Below are 14,590 nucleotides of genomic sequence, written 5' to 3' on the forward strand. Positions count from 1 at the left end.
GTAACTGCCTCCAGAATAGAAGGCATTGAATAATTCCTTAGAAAGGAAGATAAAGTGGACATACTCCGAATACTGTGTGGTTGGGGAAATATAGAGCTGAAGACGACAAAGAAGCAGCCTGGGAAATCACCTCCCTCCGAAAGTAACTAATCACATTCTCTGACAGCGGACAGGAAGGATTCCGCGGAGAGACATGAAGTGTATGCAGAAGTGGACGGAGTTTCTCAACCTTTGATAAATAGACTTTAATGCTCGCACCGGACATAAAGATATCTCTGCTGGATCACCGGTAACGAACACTTGCAGATAAAGAACTTTAAACGAACAGGGCAGAGTTTTAACCTCTGACTCTGTCTTCGCCACAGATTCCGGAAGACAGACAAACACGTATCATTTCTCGCATAGGAACCCAACCTAAAACTGCCTGAAGCTCGCCCAACCCTCTGGCTGAAGCTAAAGCCGTAAGAAAAACCAAATTCTTAGTCAGTGTCTTAACATTATAGCTTCAATGGGTTCAAAGGCAGGGGAACGCAAGAAAAATATTGAAGTACTTCCGACAAGTCCCATGGAGGGGCCCGAGTTGGCAAGATGGGACGTTCAATCTTAAAAGAACATAATAAATCATCGATTATCTTACTACTAGAGGTTTCAGGAAGGTGAAACTAATTGTACCACTAATTGTTGAGCGGTAGTCAGCAATAGCCGAATACAAAAGACCCTTGACTTTCCAAACGAATAAAAGAAAATCAGCTATTTTGGCTATGGAAGGTCTAGAGATGGAATGACCTTCCTAGCGCCATTAACTTCTATACCTTGTCCAGCTGAACCTGGTAAGGCTTATGGGTTGACTTTCTTAATTTGAAAGAAAGCTGTCTAGACACAGCTTTAGGGAGTCCAGACTGTCTAGCGTCTCTCTCTACAGTTGCCCTGCAACTAGGTACAGCACGCGAGGGTTTGGATAATAATGGTGAGAATGTGGTCATCTGAGAAGAACTTTTGCATGGGTAGGGACATCAGAACTTCTGTAAGGAGCTCTAGGAGTTCCGGAAACCAAGCGTGTTATGGCGAGCAGGGAGCTATTAGTCATAGACTTCTTGACACTCTCCTGCAATTTCCTTAGTACCTGATGAATGAGACCGGATGGAGGAAAGGCATACACCTGCATGTGATTCCAATTTGTAACATCACACCGGTGCCTATCGACATGGGGACCACCATTGGTGAGAAATAAACCATTAGACGATGGTTTAATCATGTCGCGAGTAAGTCCACAGTTGCTGGCCACTTCCGGAGAACCTGACATATTACTTCCAGAGCCAAAGTCCACTCTCCCCCCACAATACCTGAAAAAGCGACTTAACGAATCGGCCAGTACACTGAGACTCCCCAACATAAATTGGGGAAGAAGAGACACTTTTTGTTCTTCGCACCCTCTCAGAACTCTGTGCTGTAGTAATGAGTTCTGTTGAGCCTGTCGCCCCCGCCCCCCACCGAGTTCTTCAGATATGACACAGCAATTACGCTGTCGCTAAACATAGCCACTACTCTGTTGCACACTAGGACTGAAAACAACTGAGGGCTTCCTTTACAGCCTTGATTTCCCGAAGATTTATTGACTCCTCTCGTTCCCGAACGCCCCCAGAGGCCCAAGGCCTGGGTTTCCTCCAAGGTTGTTCCCCAACCTTGATCTGAGGCATCTGTGTACAGATGAAGGTTGGGAAGAGGGAAGTCGATAGACCTTCCCAGTGTCAGATGCACTTCTGACCACCACAGATGATCCAACAGGCAAGAATCACTCCCGACTATAATTGTGTTCTCATTGTGGAAGTCCCAGCGATTCCTGAGACACCTGAATAGAGCGCATTCAGAGACGAGACCCTGGAATTAAAAGAGAGAGAGACATTCTCCCTAGGAGGCTTCTCCAAGCTGGTACCAGCTGTTCCCTGCTGGACAGGAACCCTTCTACCTGCTGAAGGACCAACTGGATCCTCTCCAGGGTTGGGAAAACCCTCAAAGGAAGAGAGAGAATCCCCTACCTGAATAGGTTAAAAATTCCATAAGAATTCCCTCGCCCTTACTAGCTCCTCTACAGAAGAGGCAAGGATCAACCAATCATCTAGATACCTCAACACTGTACACTCGACAATGCATAATTGCTGACACCAGAGACATGAGTTAGAAGCAACCACGTTTGTCATACTGGCTACATCATCATCCTTGAACAAGAATTAGCTAAGGCTACAGTGTTCTAAGCAATCCCTCTTATGAACATCCGGATACTGAGGGGGAAGATGACCAAGATAGAAATTTCGACTTTTCTTCTCCAAACGTCGTAGACGAAGCCAAAGCATTCGCCTGGTGAGCCAGACCTCTTGAGATAAATTTGTTAGGCTGCAAACAGCCACGGATCCGAAGGAACATAGCTGTCACTCTTTTAGAACCCCATTACAGTAAACCTGACAGCACCCAGAGAGAGTGCGCAAGAGTCTCAGTCTGATTGTGCAACACATCCTCCAAGCACCTGCTTCCCTAAGAGAAGTCCCTATGAGCTGAGACGACGCCGGAGACTTAGACAGGATTGCCTCAACCGATTCATTGGATGGCAACCTGACACCTGCCAAAGGGTTACCTCAAACTGCGTAAATCGTCTTACGAGGAGAGAGAAGAGAAGAGAAGAGTCCGGTCTATTAGAAGCCACTACCGACGCTAAACGACCGTCTGCTTCCTCCAAAGCCTGTCTAACCCGATCGAACCAAACCAGCCAACATGAAAAAGAGGCAGGAGCTGGCTTAGTGGCATAAAAAAGCCTAAAAATAAAAAAAAGACTGAATCGACTAAATCGGGAGGTCCGGAGCTGTTGCTTGAGGTACTGCTGGCAAGAGGACATTCTAAGTCTGCCAGAATCCCCTCCACCTCCGGATCAGAATCCCGTTCCGCAATGTCCGAACGGTCTAAGACCAACGAAGGAGGAGGCACTGAACGAAGCCTAGACAACGATGAAGAGTCCGCAAGCGGGCCACCCTAATCAGAATGCTGAGCACCCACACCTAATTGGGTACCCGGAGCTGAATCTGCATAGTTGAACCCACTGGGAAAAAGAGAAGGCTGAACCGAGAAAAACCCTGAGCCGATTCCCCATCATTACCAAGGGGAAGACGAGTGAGAGTAGCCAAACCCACATTGCTAAACCCTGGGGAAGGATACGCAAACGAAACCGCTTGTGGAGGGACGGAAGAAGATGAAGAAGGAGGGAGAATGAAAGACGTAGAAGCTACCCTCGGAGTTACCACCATGGAAAATGCAGGCGATGAAAGCTGCCGACTGCTTGAAGAAGGTACTGCAAGCCCTGCCAAAACCGCAGAGCGCAAACCTGGACTGGAAGCGACAGGTAAACCCTATGAAATACCTGATACTACCGGAACAGCCATTTGAAGCAGAAGCAAGGGGTTGCGCATACCCAAAGGGATGGAACATGAAACGCCTGAGGCCAAATTCTGCCGAAACTGCGTTTTCACCTGTCTGGAAGCTCCTCCTACCAGAGAAGACTGTACTGAGGCAGAGAAATAGCAGATGCATAAAAAAAGTTACCTGAGAGGAGGAAAGCCAAAGTTGAAGAAGGAGGGAAAACGGAAGATGCGGAAGCCGCAGGAAAGACTGGAGCAGAAGATGAAGTGACAGATAACCCAGAAGAACACTTAGAACGAAAAAGGACAGAAGGTACACCGAATCCGCCCCCATCAATACTCCTGAAACATATCTGACATGAATTCTGGACATCACTGTCTCATACTCTCTAATGTTAGAGAAACCATTCGAAAAATAACCTCTCACCATAGGTCTGTACCCTTCGAAAGACCTAGCAAATCTGCCTTATATTCCACCACATCCAATTGCATCCCACAAACTACTTTTAGAAGCCGAAAGGACACACCAGAACCCGCCTTACTAGATGGAGGAGTAGAAAACACAGAGAAGGGGGAAACTACAGCAGGAGAATCAGAAACAGTTGGAGTGAGTTAGGAGCTAAAGCAGAAGGATTCTGCACCACCGGAACTGTAACACTGACTTGAGACTGAGCCAGACCGAAAAGAAGCGATGAAGGCGAAACTCTTGCCAGAGCACAAAAACCGCTCGAACCCGAAACCGGAACCCTTCCAGGAGAACAACTCTGCACTCTTAATACCTTCTCCTCACTACCTAACCCAGACCTATCCTCCTTTATGACACCTAGATCTTGATCCTGACTAACATTATCAACATTAAATTTATCAATACTACAAAATCTAAAATTTTCCAACTCAATGTTAGGCAAACTGTACCACCACCCAAGAAGGTCCAGTGATAGCCTGATAGCCTTTAACCTCCACAGCACAAAGTGAACTTTTAATTACACAGACAATCCGATGCAGCCCTCTTCTATAGAATTGCCAAAAAATCTTGTTATGAAACAATAAAATTTAAAATTTTCATACTCAGAGTCAGTGAACTGTATCCCCACCCCCATATTGTCCTATGATGGCCTAACAGCCTAAAAACCTTTAACCTCAGTAGCATAATGTGTACAATATACTGAGTGTAAGCTAGGTTATGGATGATCCAAAAGCAGCAGAGCCATAGGTTAGGTTAAAGCTACAGTAGGTAAGGCAAGGCAATATAATTTTAGGTTAGGTTAATTGCAGGTATAATGCAATGCCCTAGGTTAAGTTGGGTTACGGGAGGTTAAGTTACGATTTACCCATGAGTGTAATTATTTTAAATAAAAATATTTTAAGTAACAACACACATGAACTGTATGTTTGAATAAGCATTGTGTTTGTTCTTTCCCCCAACCAAAAAAAATATAATGCACAGTATACGAAATGTTAGTTCTGCCAACTTTTCGCCATCCAAATCACCTAATCCCCAGATCAGGGATTAGGGCAAAGCCCCTCACTATGGGACCTAAACCTTCCAACAAAAATTAATGGGCTACCCATCAAAAACACGATAACCAGTCGAAAAAATATGTGATTTGTGCATTTACTGAAAAATTAACTTATCACAATATTACCGATGTTATTCCGGAAAAACAAAATGAGATAGTCACAATGACAAGTAGGCTAACAAGGCATAATGTATAAAAAAAATCAATGAAAATAACAGGTCTAACGGGGCAATAACATAATAAAAATGAATTAGCAGTTATTGGAAATACGGAAAGTGATGATACACAAAGACAGCAAGGGTAAAATTTTATATGTTGCCAATATAAAATAATACCACGTAACCCAGCGGTGTTTACGGGTTACAATTTTGCCGTATTAGTTATGGAGGGCGGGGAGCTTGTATTGTCTTACCTTATAAGTCGTAATTTGATGAAAAGCTATTTTCAAAAATGTGGGTTACAATTTCATATCGTGTACTGGCAACTTATAAAATAATACCGAAACAAGTCACAATAACAATAAAAAAAAACTGAAAAACCTCAATTATAAAAACATACAGCAATAAGCATTCAACCATAACAAGGAAAACAACAAAGGTGTCTACACAAAGAGAGATTAGTAATTTTGTAAGTCAGGATAGGATATAGTAATTATTTAACAATAAAATCCTTGTTGATTGAACTGGAGAACGCCTACGTTCGTCCTAGCCCTGTAGTCTACAGAATTCCAGAAATGCCGATGTTATGGACGTTTCTTAACCAAATCCCTTTAATGTTAACTTTTTCACTAATGATCGAAGCACAAGACACACTTACATTTATGATATGAAGATAAACCAGCAAAACCGCAGAGGAACTCGTAGAAATTGAATTATATTCCCACAATTATGTTGTTAATTCCACAGAAAGCGCCAATGGAGTCCGTGTGCAGTAACGGCGCCGTGGGGATTAACGCGAAGTCGCAAAGACATAACACAAGACGTTTAAATTTCCGTTATTTCGGTGAATTCCTTTAATTATCTCACATGCACCGCATTACATATACATTTGTCTATATTGTCCAGTCAAAAAGTTTCAATAATAAACGATATCTTCTGTAGAAATAGCCCTTGCGTTCATGCTTTGAACGAATTGTAAACTTGCACCCAAAGTTCCCAAACACGTAAACATTTACGTAAGACGTTTCAATTTCTCAGTAAATTTCGTTAATTATCTGACCTGCAGTGTATTACATGCACATTTTTACATATTATTCAGTAAAAAAATTTCATTAATAAACGACATCTTTTATAGAATTACCTTTTGCTTTAAATACCCCGGCCAAATTGTAAATTCGAACGCAGCACCAGGACACAAGAGACGGTAAATTTCCTTTATCTTGGGATATTTCTTTAAATATCTCTCCAGTACTGAATGAATTATACAACCTTTTCTATATTGTACAGCCAAAATTTTCCATCAATTAGCGATATCTTCTGTAGAAATTCCTACAATATGGACATTTTTTGTGCTTTTTGTTTTGTTTTTGTTTTTTCTGCGGCAGAAACGGTTCCAGCTACCAAAGAATACGGTGTTCATTTGAAATAAGTAGTAGAAGGTAATACTAGAAAGCATAAATTAACAAATCAATAAGTGGAGAAAAATGTAAGCAAATGACTGACATACTAGAATTATATCTTCGCTTGAACTCTGTGATATTTAGAGACAGGACAATCATCATAAATATAAGTTTTTTTTATTGTAAATACAGGAAATATGATCAGTCAGTATAAATATATACTGTGTATATATGTATGTATATATACACACATATATATGTATATATATATAAAGTGTGTGTGCACGCATCTCTGTAATATTTAAATATATATATATATATATATATATATATATATATATATATATATATATATATATATATATATATATTTAAATATTACACACATGCGTGCACACACTGTATATAGACAGTATATATTTTATATATATATATATATATATATATATATATATATATATATATATATATATATATATATATATATATATATATATATATATTATTATGATTAGCAAGAATTCGCTAGCAAATTGCCTCCCCCTCCTTTGTTGTTGTTGGTTGTTCTGTCGTGTTTCATTTACTGCCAGCCGGCCGATCGATAGACCATCTGTCTATCGACTTAAAAACAGGGGTTTAAAAATTTAAAGGCGCTCCCATTTTTGATAAAGATCTTTCCTTCGAGGCAAAAGTAATCTGGCTTGGCGTTTCTCCTACAGGCCAAAACCTCCCCTGCAGCAGGTGCAATGAGTCAAAGCATCTGTGTTGGGCGCACCCCTGCCCCAAAGGAGGGGATAAAAGCAAAGCCCACGAGGTCTCGACACACGCGGGCTGGAAGATATGGAGTGAACTTGTGAAGACGTCCTCAACACCTGGCCCCATCGATGCCCTTGCATCCCAACCACGTGGCCCTTTCCAGTATACTTCTCCTCGTGCCCTTCGACCGTATTCCTCGAGCCCCACGCCATTGCTTGGAGTTTCGAGGAGTCCCCATCGCCTTGCCCCTTTACGGAAGCCCTTGCATCTCACCACGTGGAAGAAACTCGTCCTCGAAATCGCAAGTCATCCACGGACCGCCTTCTACACGCCCTCGGAAAATCTGCTAAGGTAAAGTGCCCTGGAAGAGCCCCATTTCAGTCACGCTTTTGTCTCGTAATATTTTCTTAAAGAGAAAGCCAGAAATCTCCCTTGTCTAATGTCCGTGCCTCTTGCATCGGCAGTATTAATTCTTTATTACTCCTTTGGCACCCTCAGTGCAGCTTCGAATTCATTATTCTTTTGTCTATTTTCATTACTGGCGTATAATGTGCATATCTCTCATTTCAGAGGATCCTATTTCGTGAAGCTTCTCGGACCGTGTCTGGAATCCCCAGTTTCATTCAATCCCGTAGGAATCTCCTTCAGGATAGTAATCTACTTGAGTTCCTCTTTCCCGTACTGATATCATTTATGTAAATACACTCCTTTAAATTTGCCCACGTGTTTTACGTAATATTTCCCTCAGTAACAAGAGCCCTAAGCTCATATGAAAATTCTCCTTTGTTTTCCTCTTTTTTACGTTTTCCCGTACCCACAAAGTCAGAATCACAAGGCTAAATTACCGTAAATTGTTGCTACCTGTCTCAAACATATTTCAAACTAAAACCACGGAAAAACGTAAATATATATATATATATATATATATATATATATATATATATATATATATATATATATATATATATAGAGAAGAGAGAGAGAGAGAGAGAGAGAGAGAGAGAGAGAGAGAGAGAGAGAGAGGGAGAGAGAGAGTAGAGGAGAGAGAGGTAAGTAAAAAAATGTAAACAAATTATTGAAATACAAGAATTATGTCTTCGCTTGAACTTTGTGACATTTAGAGACAGGAAAATCATCACAAATATAAGTTGTTTTATTGTAAATACAGGAAATATGATCAGTCAGACTTTGCACCGAAGTAAATAGTCTGAAACAATTTATTTAAAATAAGAACTCCCACAAAATTTTTAAGTCAACCCTTGAAACAATCGGGTTGCTACACCTATTTTTGCCTTGTCCATTCTTTTTTTCAACACTGTCACTGGAATAATTATTCACCTGGCTGTACTACGCTCAGAAATGTCATTACCTGGAAACGTTTCTGCCGCAGAAAAAACAAAAACAAAACTAAACAAAATCCGGTGAAAACGTTTTGATGGCATGACAATCGGACCTTGGTTCAGCCTGCTGTTAACTACCCTCCGGCTTTGTAACGTTACCTATATATATATATATATATATATATATATATATATATATATATATATATATATATATATATATATATATATATATATATATATATAATAAAGAAAAATCCACGATGGAAAGGGAAACAATGGAGTACTGCAAGGCCTTTCGACTTCTTGTCTTTACTTAGCTGACAAAATCCACGAAGGAAAGGAAACAATGGAGTACTGCAAGGCCTTTCGACTTGTTGTCCTTTACTTAGCTAAATAAAGGACAAGAAGTCGAGAGGCCTTGCAGTACTCCATTGTTTCCCTTTCCATCGTGGATTTTGTCTTTATTTATATATTCATCACGTTCCATATTTTTCATTAGTTCATATATATATATATATATATATATATATATATATATATATATATATATATATATATATATATATATGTATGTGTGTGTGTGTGTGTGTGTGTGTGTATACATATATTACACACATACATCAAAACTTCTTTCCTTCAACAGCATCAGCCATCGGCACAACGGTGACCCTGCCCCTATGCGGGGCCATAATAGACGCCTTTGGGTGGCCAGCCGCCTTCTACCTGTCAGGATTCTTGTCTTTCGCTTGGCTCGTGTGGTGGGTCTTCTTCATGTTCGACTTCCCGTCCAAACATCCCAGGTAAGAAGAAGAAGTTGGTCTGTTAGTTGTTGGGGCATAAAGAAGAAGAAGAAGAAGAAGAAGAAGAAGAAGAAGAAGAAGAAGAAGAAAGAAGAAGTTGGTTTGTTAGTTGTTGGGGCACAGAGAAGGAGAAGAGGGAGGAGGAGAAGAAGAAGGAGATGAAGAAGTAGGAGAAGAAGTTGGTCTGTTAGTTATTGGGGCGTAAATGCCTGTAAAGTCTCTCTTGAAATGGATGCCGGATTTCACATGACGTTTTAATTATTGCTGAGAGAGAGAGAGAGAGAGAGAGAGAGAGAGAGAGAGAGAGAGAGAGAGAGAGAGAGAGAGACGCTTATAACATCAAGTGCTTTAATGATGGACAGAACATTTCCTTTTAAGTGAATGTGCGTGAGAGAGAGAGAGAGAGAGAGAGAGAGAGAGAGAGAGAGAGAGAGAGAGAGATTCTAACCTCACACATCCCCCGACACCACGTAGGATCAGCCGCGAGGAGAAGGAATTCGTGGAGGCTTCCAACCGCGAGTCGGGGACATCGGACGTCCTCCCTCCTTCTGTGCCCTTCAGGAGGATAGCGACCAGCATGCCCGTGTGGGCCAACATCGTCTGCGACATCGGGAATTCCTTCGGCTTCTCCCTCTGCATAACCCACATCCCCACCTACATGAAGAATATCTTGGGATTCTCAATCAGGGAGGTGAGTCACTGGATAGCAGAGTTACTGGCACTAATTTTTGGTCTTGGTGAATTTTGTGTGAGTCAGTCCTTGGTCTGCCCTGAGTCAGTCCTGAATCAGTCCCGAGTCAGACCTGAATCAGTTCTGAGTCAGTCCTGAATCAGTCCTGAGTCAGCTCTGAATCAATCCAAAGTCAATCCTGAGTCAGTCCTGAATCAGTCCCAAGTCAGTCCTGACTCAATTCCGAGTCAGTCCTGAATCAGCCCAGAGTCAGTCCGAGTCATTGCTGAATCAGTCCAGAGTCATTCTGAGTCAGTCCAGAGGCAATCCTGAATCAATGCCAAGTCAGTCCTGAATCAGTCCCGAGTCAGTCCTGAATCAGTCCCGAATCGGTCATGAATCAGTCCCGAATCAGTCCTGAGTCAGTCCCGAGGCAGTCTTGAGTCAATCCTGAATCAGTCCCGAGGCAGTCCTGAATCAGTCCAGAATCAGTCCCGAGGCAGTCCTGAGTCAATCCTGAATCAGTCCCGAGGCAGTCCTGAATCAGTCCCGAGGCAGTCCTGAGTCAATCCTGAATCAGTCCTGAGTCAGTCTTAAATCAGTCCCGAATCATTCCTGAGTCAGTTCCAAGTAAGTCCTGAGTCAGTCCAGAGGCAGTCCTGAATCAGTCCCGAGTCATCCTGAATCATTCCCGAGGCAGTCCTGAGTCAGCCCCGAGTCAATCCTGAATCATTCCCAAGGCAGTCCTGAGTCAGTCCTATGTCAGTTCTGAATCAGTCCCGAGTCAATCCTGAGTCAGTCCCCAGTCAGTCTTAAATCAGTCTAGAGTCAGTCCTTAATCAGCCCCGAGTCAGTCCTGAATCAGTCCCGAGTCAATCCTGAGTCAGCCTTAAATCAGTCCCAAGGCAGTTCTGACTCAGTCCTGAATCAGTAATTGTTTTGAAGTCTGTACTTTGGTTTGTCTATATTTTATGTATATTAAGTTCTTTTTTTTTTACATTAGTTTTAATGTATCAACGTTTTCCATTGCGGAGAGAAATTATGTTTATAACTTATTGTGGAATCACCTATTTATTCCTAAACATATGCACATCTTTGGACACTTGACAAAGCAACTAAACCAGCACTTGGAAAAGACCAATTCACTTATTTAAACAAACTCAAAAAATACGAAACTTTAGACTTGAATTTCCCCTCGAATAAATGTACCTTCTTGATTCAAATCTCGTTCCCTTGCTACAGAACGGAATGCTGTCTTCAGCGCCGTTCATGAGCAGATACTGTGGAGGGCTTTTAGCCAGTTCTCTGTCGGACTGGATGTTGAAGAGAGGACTCATCTCTGTCATCAATAACCGCAGAGTTTTTAGTGCAATTGGTGAGTAATTTCTTTTCTTTATATTTTCCAGTATTCTGAAAAGGTCTGAGACAGAAAAAATGGTCGCTTAATGGTTGCTAAGGGTAGCCCTGCTAAATATCACCAGTTTCATTGAACTGGCAGAAGGTGATTTCAAATGATAATATAGATCTAATTTTGTTGAAGTCTCTTGGTTTTTTAGTTTTCTGCAAAAGAAAACTATTGTGCTGGCTTTGTCTGTCCGTCCTCACGTTATTCTGTCCGCACTTTTTTCTGTACGCACTTTTTCTTTCCGCCCTCAGATCTTAAAAACTAATGAGGCTAGAGGGCTGAAAATTGGTATGTTGATCATCCACCCTCCAATCATCAAACATACCAAATTGCAGCCCTTTAGCTTCAGTAGTTTTTATTTTATTTAAGGTTAAAGTTAGCCATAATCGCTTTCTGGCAACGATATAAGATAGGCCACCACTGGGCCGTGGTTAAAGTTTCATGGGCCGCGGCTCATGAAGCATTATACCGAGACCACCGAAAGATAGATCTACGTTCGGTGGCCTTGATTATACGCTGTAGCAGTTGTACAGAAAACTCAACTGCGCCGAAGAAACTTCGGCGCGATTTTTACTTGTTTTAAATTCAGATGAATAGTTCGCGTTGCCTCTTGGTTAGTGATGTACAATTTGACTATCCAATATTATGACTGCTAAATAATATTTGATTATTTACTTGTAATTCTATGTAGGGAACAATTCTCTCTTATTTTGTAGGGTAACTTGAAGTCATTATTTTTGTATTATTTCCATATACATCTGTTAACTCCAGGTATCATTACATATTGATGTTGTTCTCAAATCTGATTTTGAGTCACAAAAGTTTGTAAACGATTAAATAAGGCCTCCTGTGGGATACAGTAATGAGAACTGCTATGAGCCTACTGATGTAAAAACATCAATACATGTTTGATACTTTCTTTCTCAATGGCTGGTAAATCCTGCCTATTCTGCGACGCCTTCTTCATCCCCTTGAGTAAGGATTTGTCCACACCACAGAAAAGTCATAAAGACATGTCGGTAACTTGTCGCACACAAGTCACAAACATATTGAATACAAGCCAACGATTTGTTGGCAGGTCTAACCGGCGCTTTCATACGATTATCCAACACTGACCAAAGGTTCGCTCTCCTCTACAGTCGTTGACATGATTGCATCATGTTTGTGATGTGTATGCGACATGTTACCGACATGTTTCAATGTTTACGACATGTTTATGACATATAGATGACAGTTTTTCTGTGTGTTAATGCATTTTTTACTGTTACAGCAAAAAAATTTCCATTGAAAACTAACGTTTTTAAAGCTTTGCTTTATGAATTTTTGGTCGATCAGGGTCTTGTAAAATCCATTGGTCCTCACAGTTGATGAAGTCATGTCTTTCCAAATCTATTTTCGATCTATTCCAGCGATGTTCGGACCTGCTCTGATGGTGATAGGAGTTGCCCATTCCGGCTGTAACGCCACTACAGCTGTTGTTCTCCTGTGCTTGACCATGTTCTTCAATGGGGCCATTTCAACCAGTCTCTTCATTAACCACTGTGACATTGCCCCGAATTTCTCCGGTAAGTTCAGTCGTTGCAGGATTAATCTGTTCTCCGAGAACTCCGTAAGAGGGTAGTGCCGTCAGTGAACCTAACGCGGTGCACTGTAGGCATTTCTAAAGGGCGTTTCCAGCATCGTTTCGGCCCCTGGCCTTTTATTTTATCTCCATTCCTTCTCCCTTTCTTCAGTCTTGCTGTCCAGCCTTTCTAACTATTCCTCCTTAGTGCAACTGTTGGGTTTTCTCCCAGTTCCACTTTTAGATCCTTGTGAATTGTGAATATAGAATTTAGGCCAAAGGCCAAGCACTGGGACCTATGAGGTCATTCTATGCTGAAGCGGAAACTGACAGTAAAAGGTTTGAAAGGTGTAACAGGAGGACATCCTGGCAGTTGCACTATGCATCAGTGGAAAGTAAGATGGAAGAAAGAGAATATGAAAGGGGGTACAGTAAAAGGAACGAAAGGGGTTGCAGATAGGGGCCGAAGGCATGCTGCAAAGAGCCTTAAGTACTGCCTACAGTGCACCGCACGAGGTGCACTGACGACACTGCTCCCCTATGGGGCTCAGATCCCTGTGCTTCATCTTCTTTATTTTATAGATCACTTTATCTTGCTGTCCAACCACTCCAACTCACTCTTTTCACTGTCTTGAAAGCTGAGTGGCTGAAAGTGGCCCTTCAGTGCTTGGCTTGACACCCTAAATTTCATGAAATCAGTTAAAATTTATCATTGACAAGGAGTCCAGCTAATGAAACCTCTGTGCGGAGAGGACTGTAATCTCGATTTGGGATAGCTGTTCTGTCCTAATTCGATAAAACAGATCACAAACTAGTGTTGTAAACAATTCGGACTTGTCACGGAAGATGAAATGTGAAATATTTCCAGTTTTTTAGGAAAATTGAAAAGAAATAGAAAGAATATTTGTGACCTACTAAAGCAGAAGAGAAAAGAACTATAGAAAAAATTTTGATACCTAAGATGAAAAGTGAAATATTTTCAATGTTTCAGCAAGATTTAAATTTTTTTTTTTTTAACCTATTAACGTGCGACAGAAAAGAATTATAAGGAAAACTGAGAAGACTCAATTTAAAATTAACTGAATTGATACAGCCATCTTATTTAACAGGACTTATCAAAACTTTGTCATAGGTTGTTTTATTTTTGTTTCCTGCAAAAGAAAACTATTGAGATGGCTTTGTCTGTCCATTCACACTTTATGCTATCTGCACTTTTTTCTGTCCGCCCTCAGATCTTAAAAACTACTGAGGCTAGAGGGCTGCAAATTGGTATGTTGATCATCCATCCTCCAATGATCAAACATACCAAATTGCAGCCCTCTAGGTTCAGTAGTTTTTATTTTATTTGAGGTTCTAGTTATCCATAATCGCGCGTTTGGCAACGCTATAGGACAGGCCACCACTGGGCAGTGGCTGAAAGCTTTCTATTTTCTCAGGTACTTTAATGGGAGTTACAAACACAGGTGCCAGCGTCATGGCTTCTTTCGCGCCGACTATAGCTGGCTTCTTCACTAACAACCAGGTAACTAGGATTCTGTATTCTTTTCACTTTTTAGATCATAAGAGCACTAAC

General features: G+C 41.3%; 1 protein-coding gene and 1 long non-coding RNA gene across 3 annotated transcripts in view; one reads left to right on the plus strand and one right to left on the minus strand.

Moving 5' to 3' along the window:
- LOC136854468 (uncharacterized) overlaps positions 1-6,071 on the minus strand; it is a 108,412-nt gene extending 102,341 nt beyond the window's left edge. Inside the window, exon 1 of the long non-coding RNA XR_010857703.1 lies at positions 5,741-6,071. This is a non-coding gene — a long non-coding RNA (uncharacterized lncRNA). The remainder of the gene's footprint in view (positions 1-5,740) is intronic.
- The window catches only part of LOC136854442 (sialin-like), a 48,671-nt gene that overhangs the window by 28,982 nt on the left and 5,099 nt on the right, over positions 1-14,590 (plus strand). For both annotated transcript variants that reach the window (XM_067130737.1, XM_067130742.1), the window contains exons 8-12: positions 9,225-9,381; positions 9,856-10,072; positions 11,294-11,426; positions 12,866-13,021; positions 14,454-14,539. In XM_067130737.1, coding sequence (XP_066986838.1) covers positions 9,225-9,381; positions 9,856-10,072; positions 11,294-11,426; positions 12,866-13,021; positions 14,454-14,539 — 749 coding nt within the window. The remainder of the gene's footprint in view (positions 1-9,224; positions 9,382-9,855; positions 10,073-11,293; positions 11,427-12,865; positions 13,022-14,453; positions 14,540-14,590) is intronic.

The sequence above is a fragment of the Macrobrachium rosenbergii genome, chromosome 3 (genome assembly GCF_040412425.1).
Source record: "Macrobrachium rosenbergii isolate ZJJX-2024 chromosome 3, ASM4041242v1, whole genome shotgun sequence".
NCBI classification, from domain to species: domain Eukaryota; kingdom Metazoa; phylum Arthropoda; class Malacostraca; order Decapoda; family Palaemonidae; genus Macrobrachium; species Macrobrachium rosenbergii.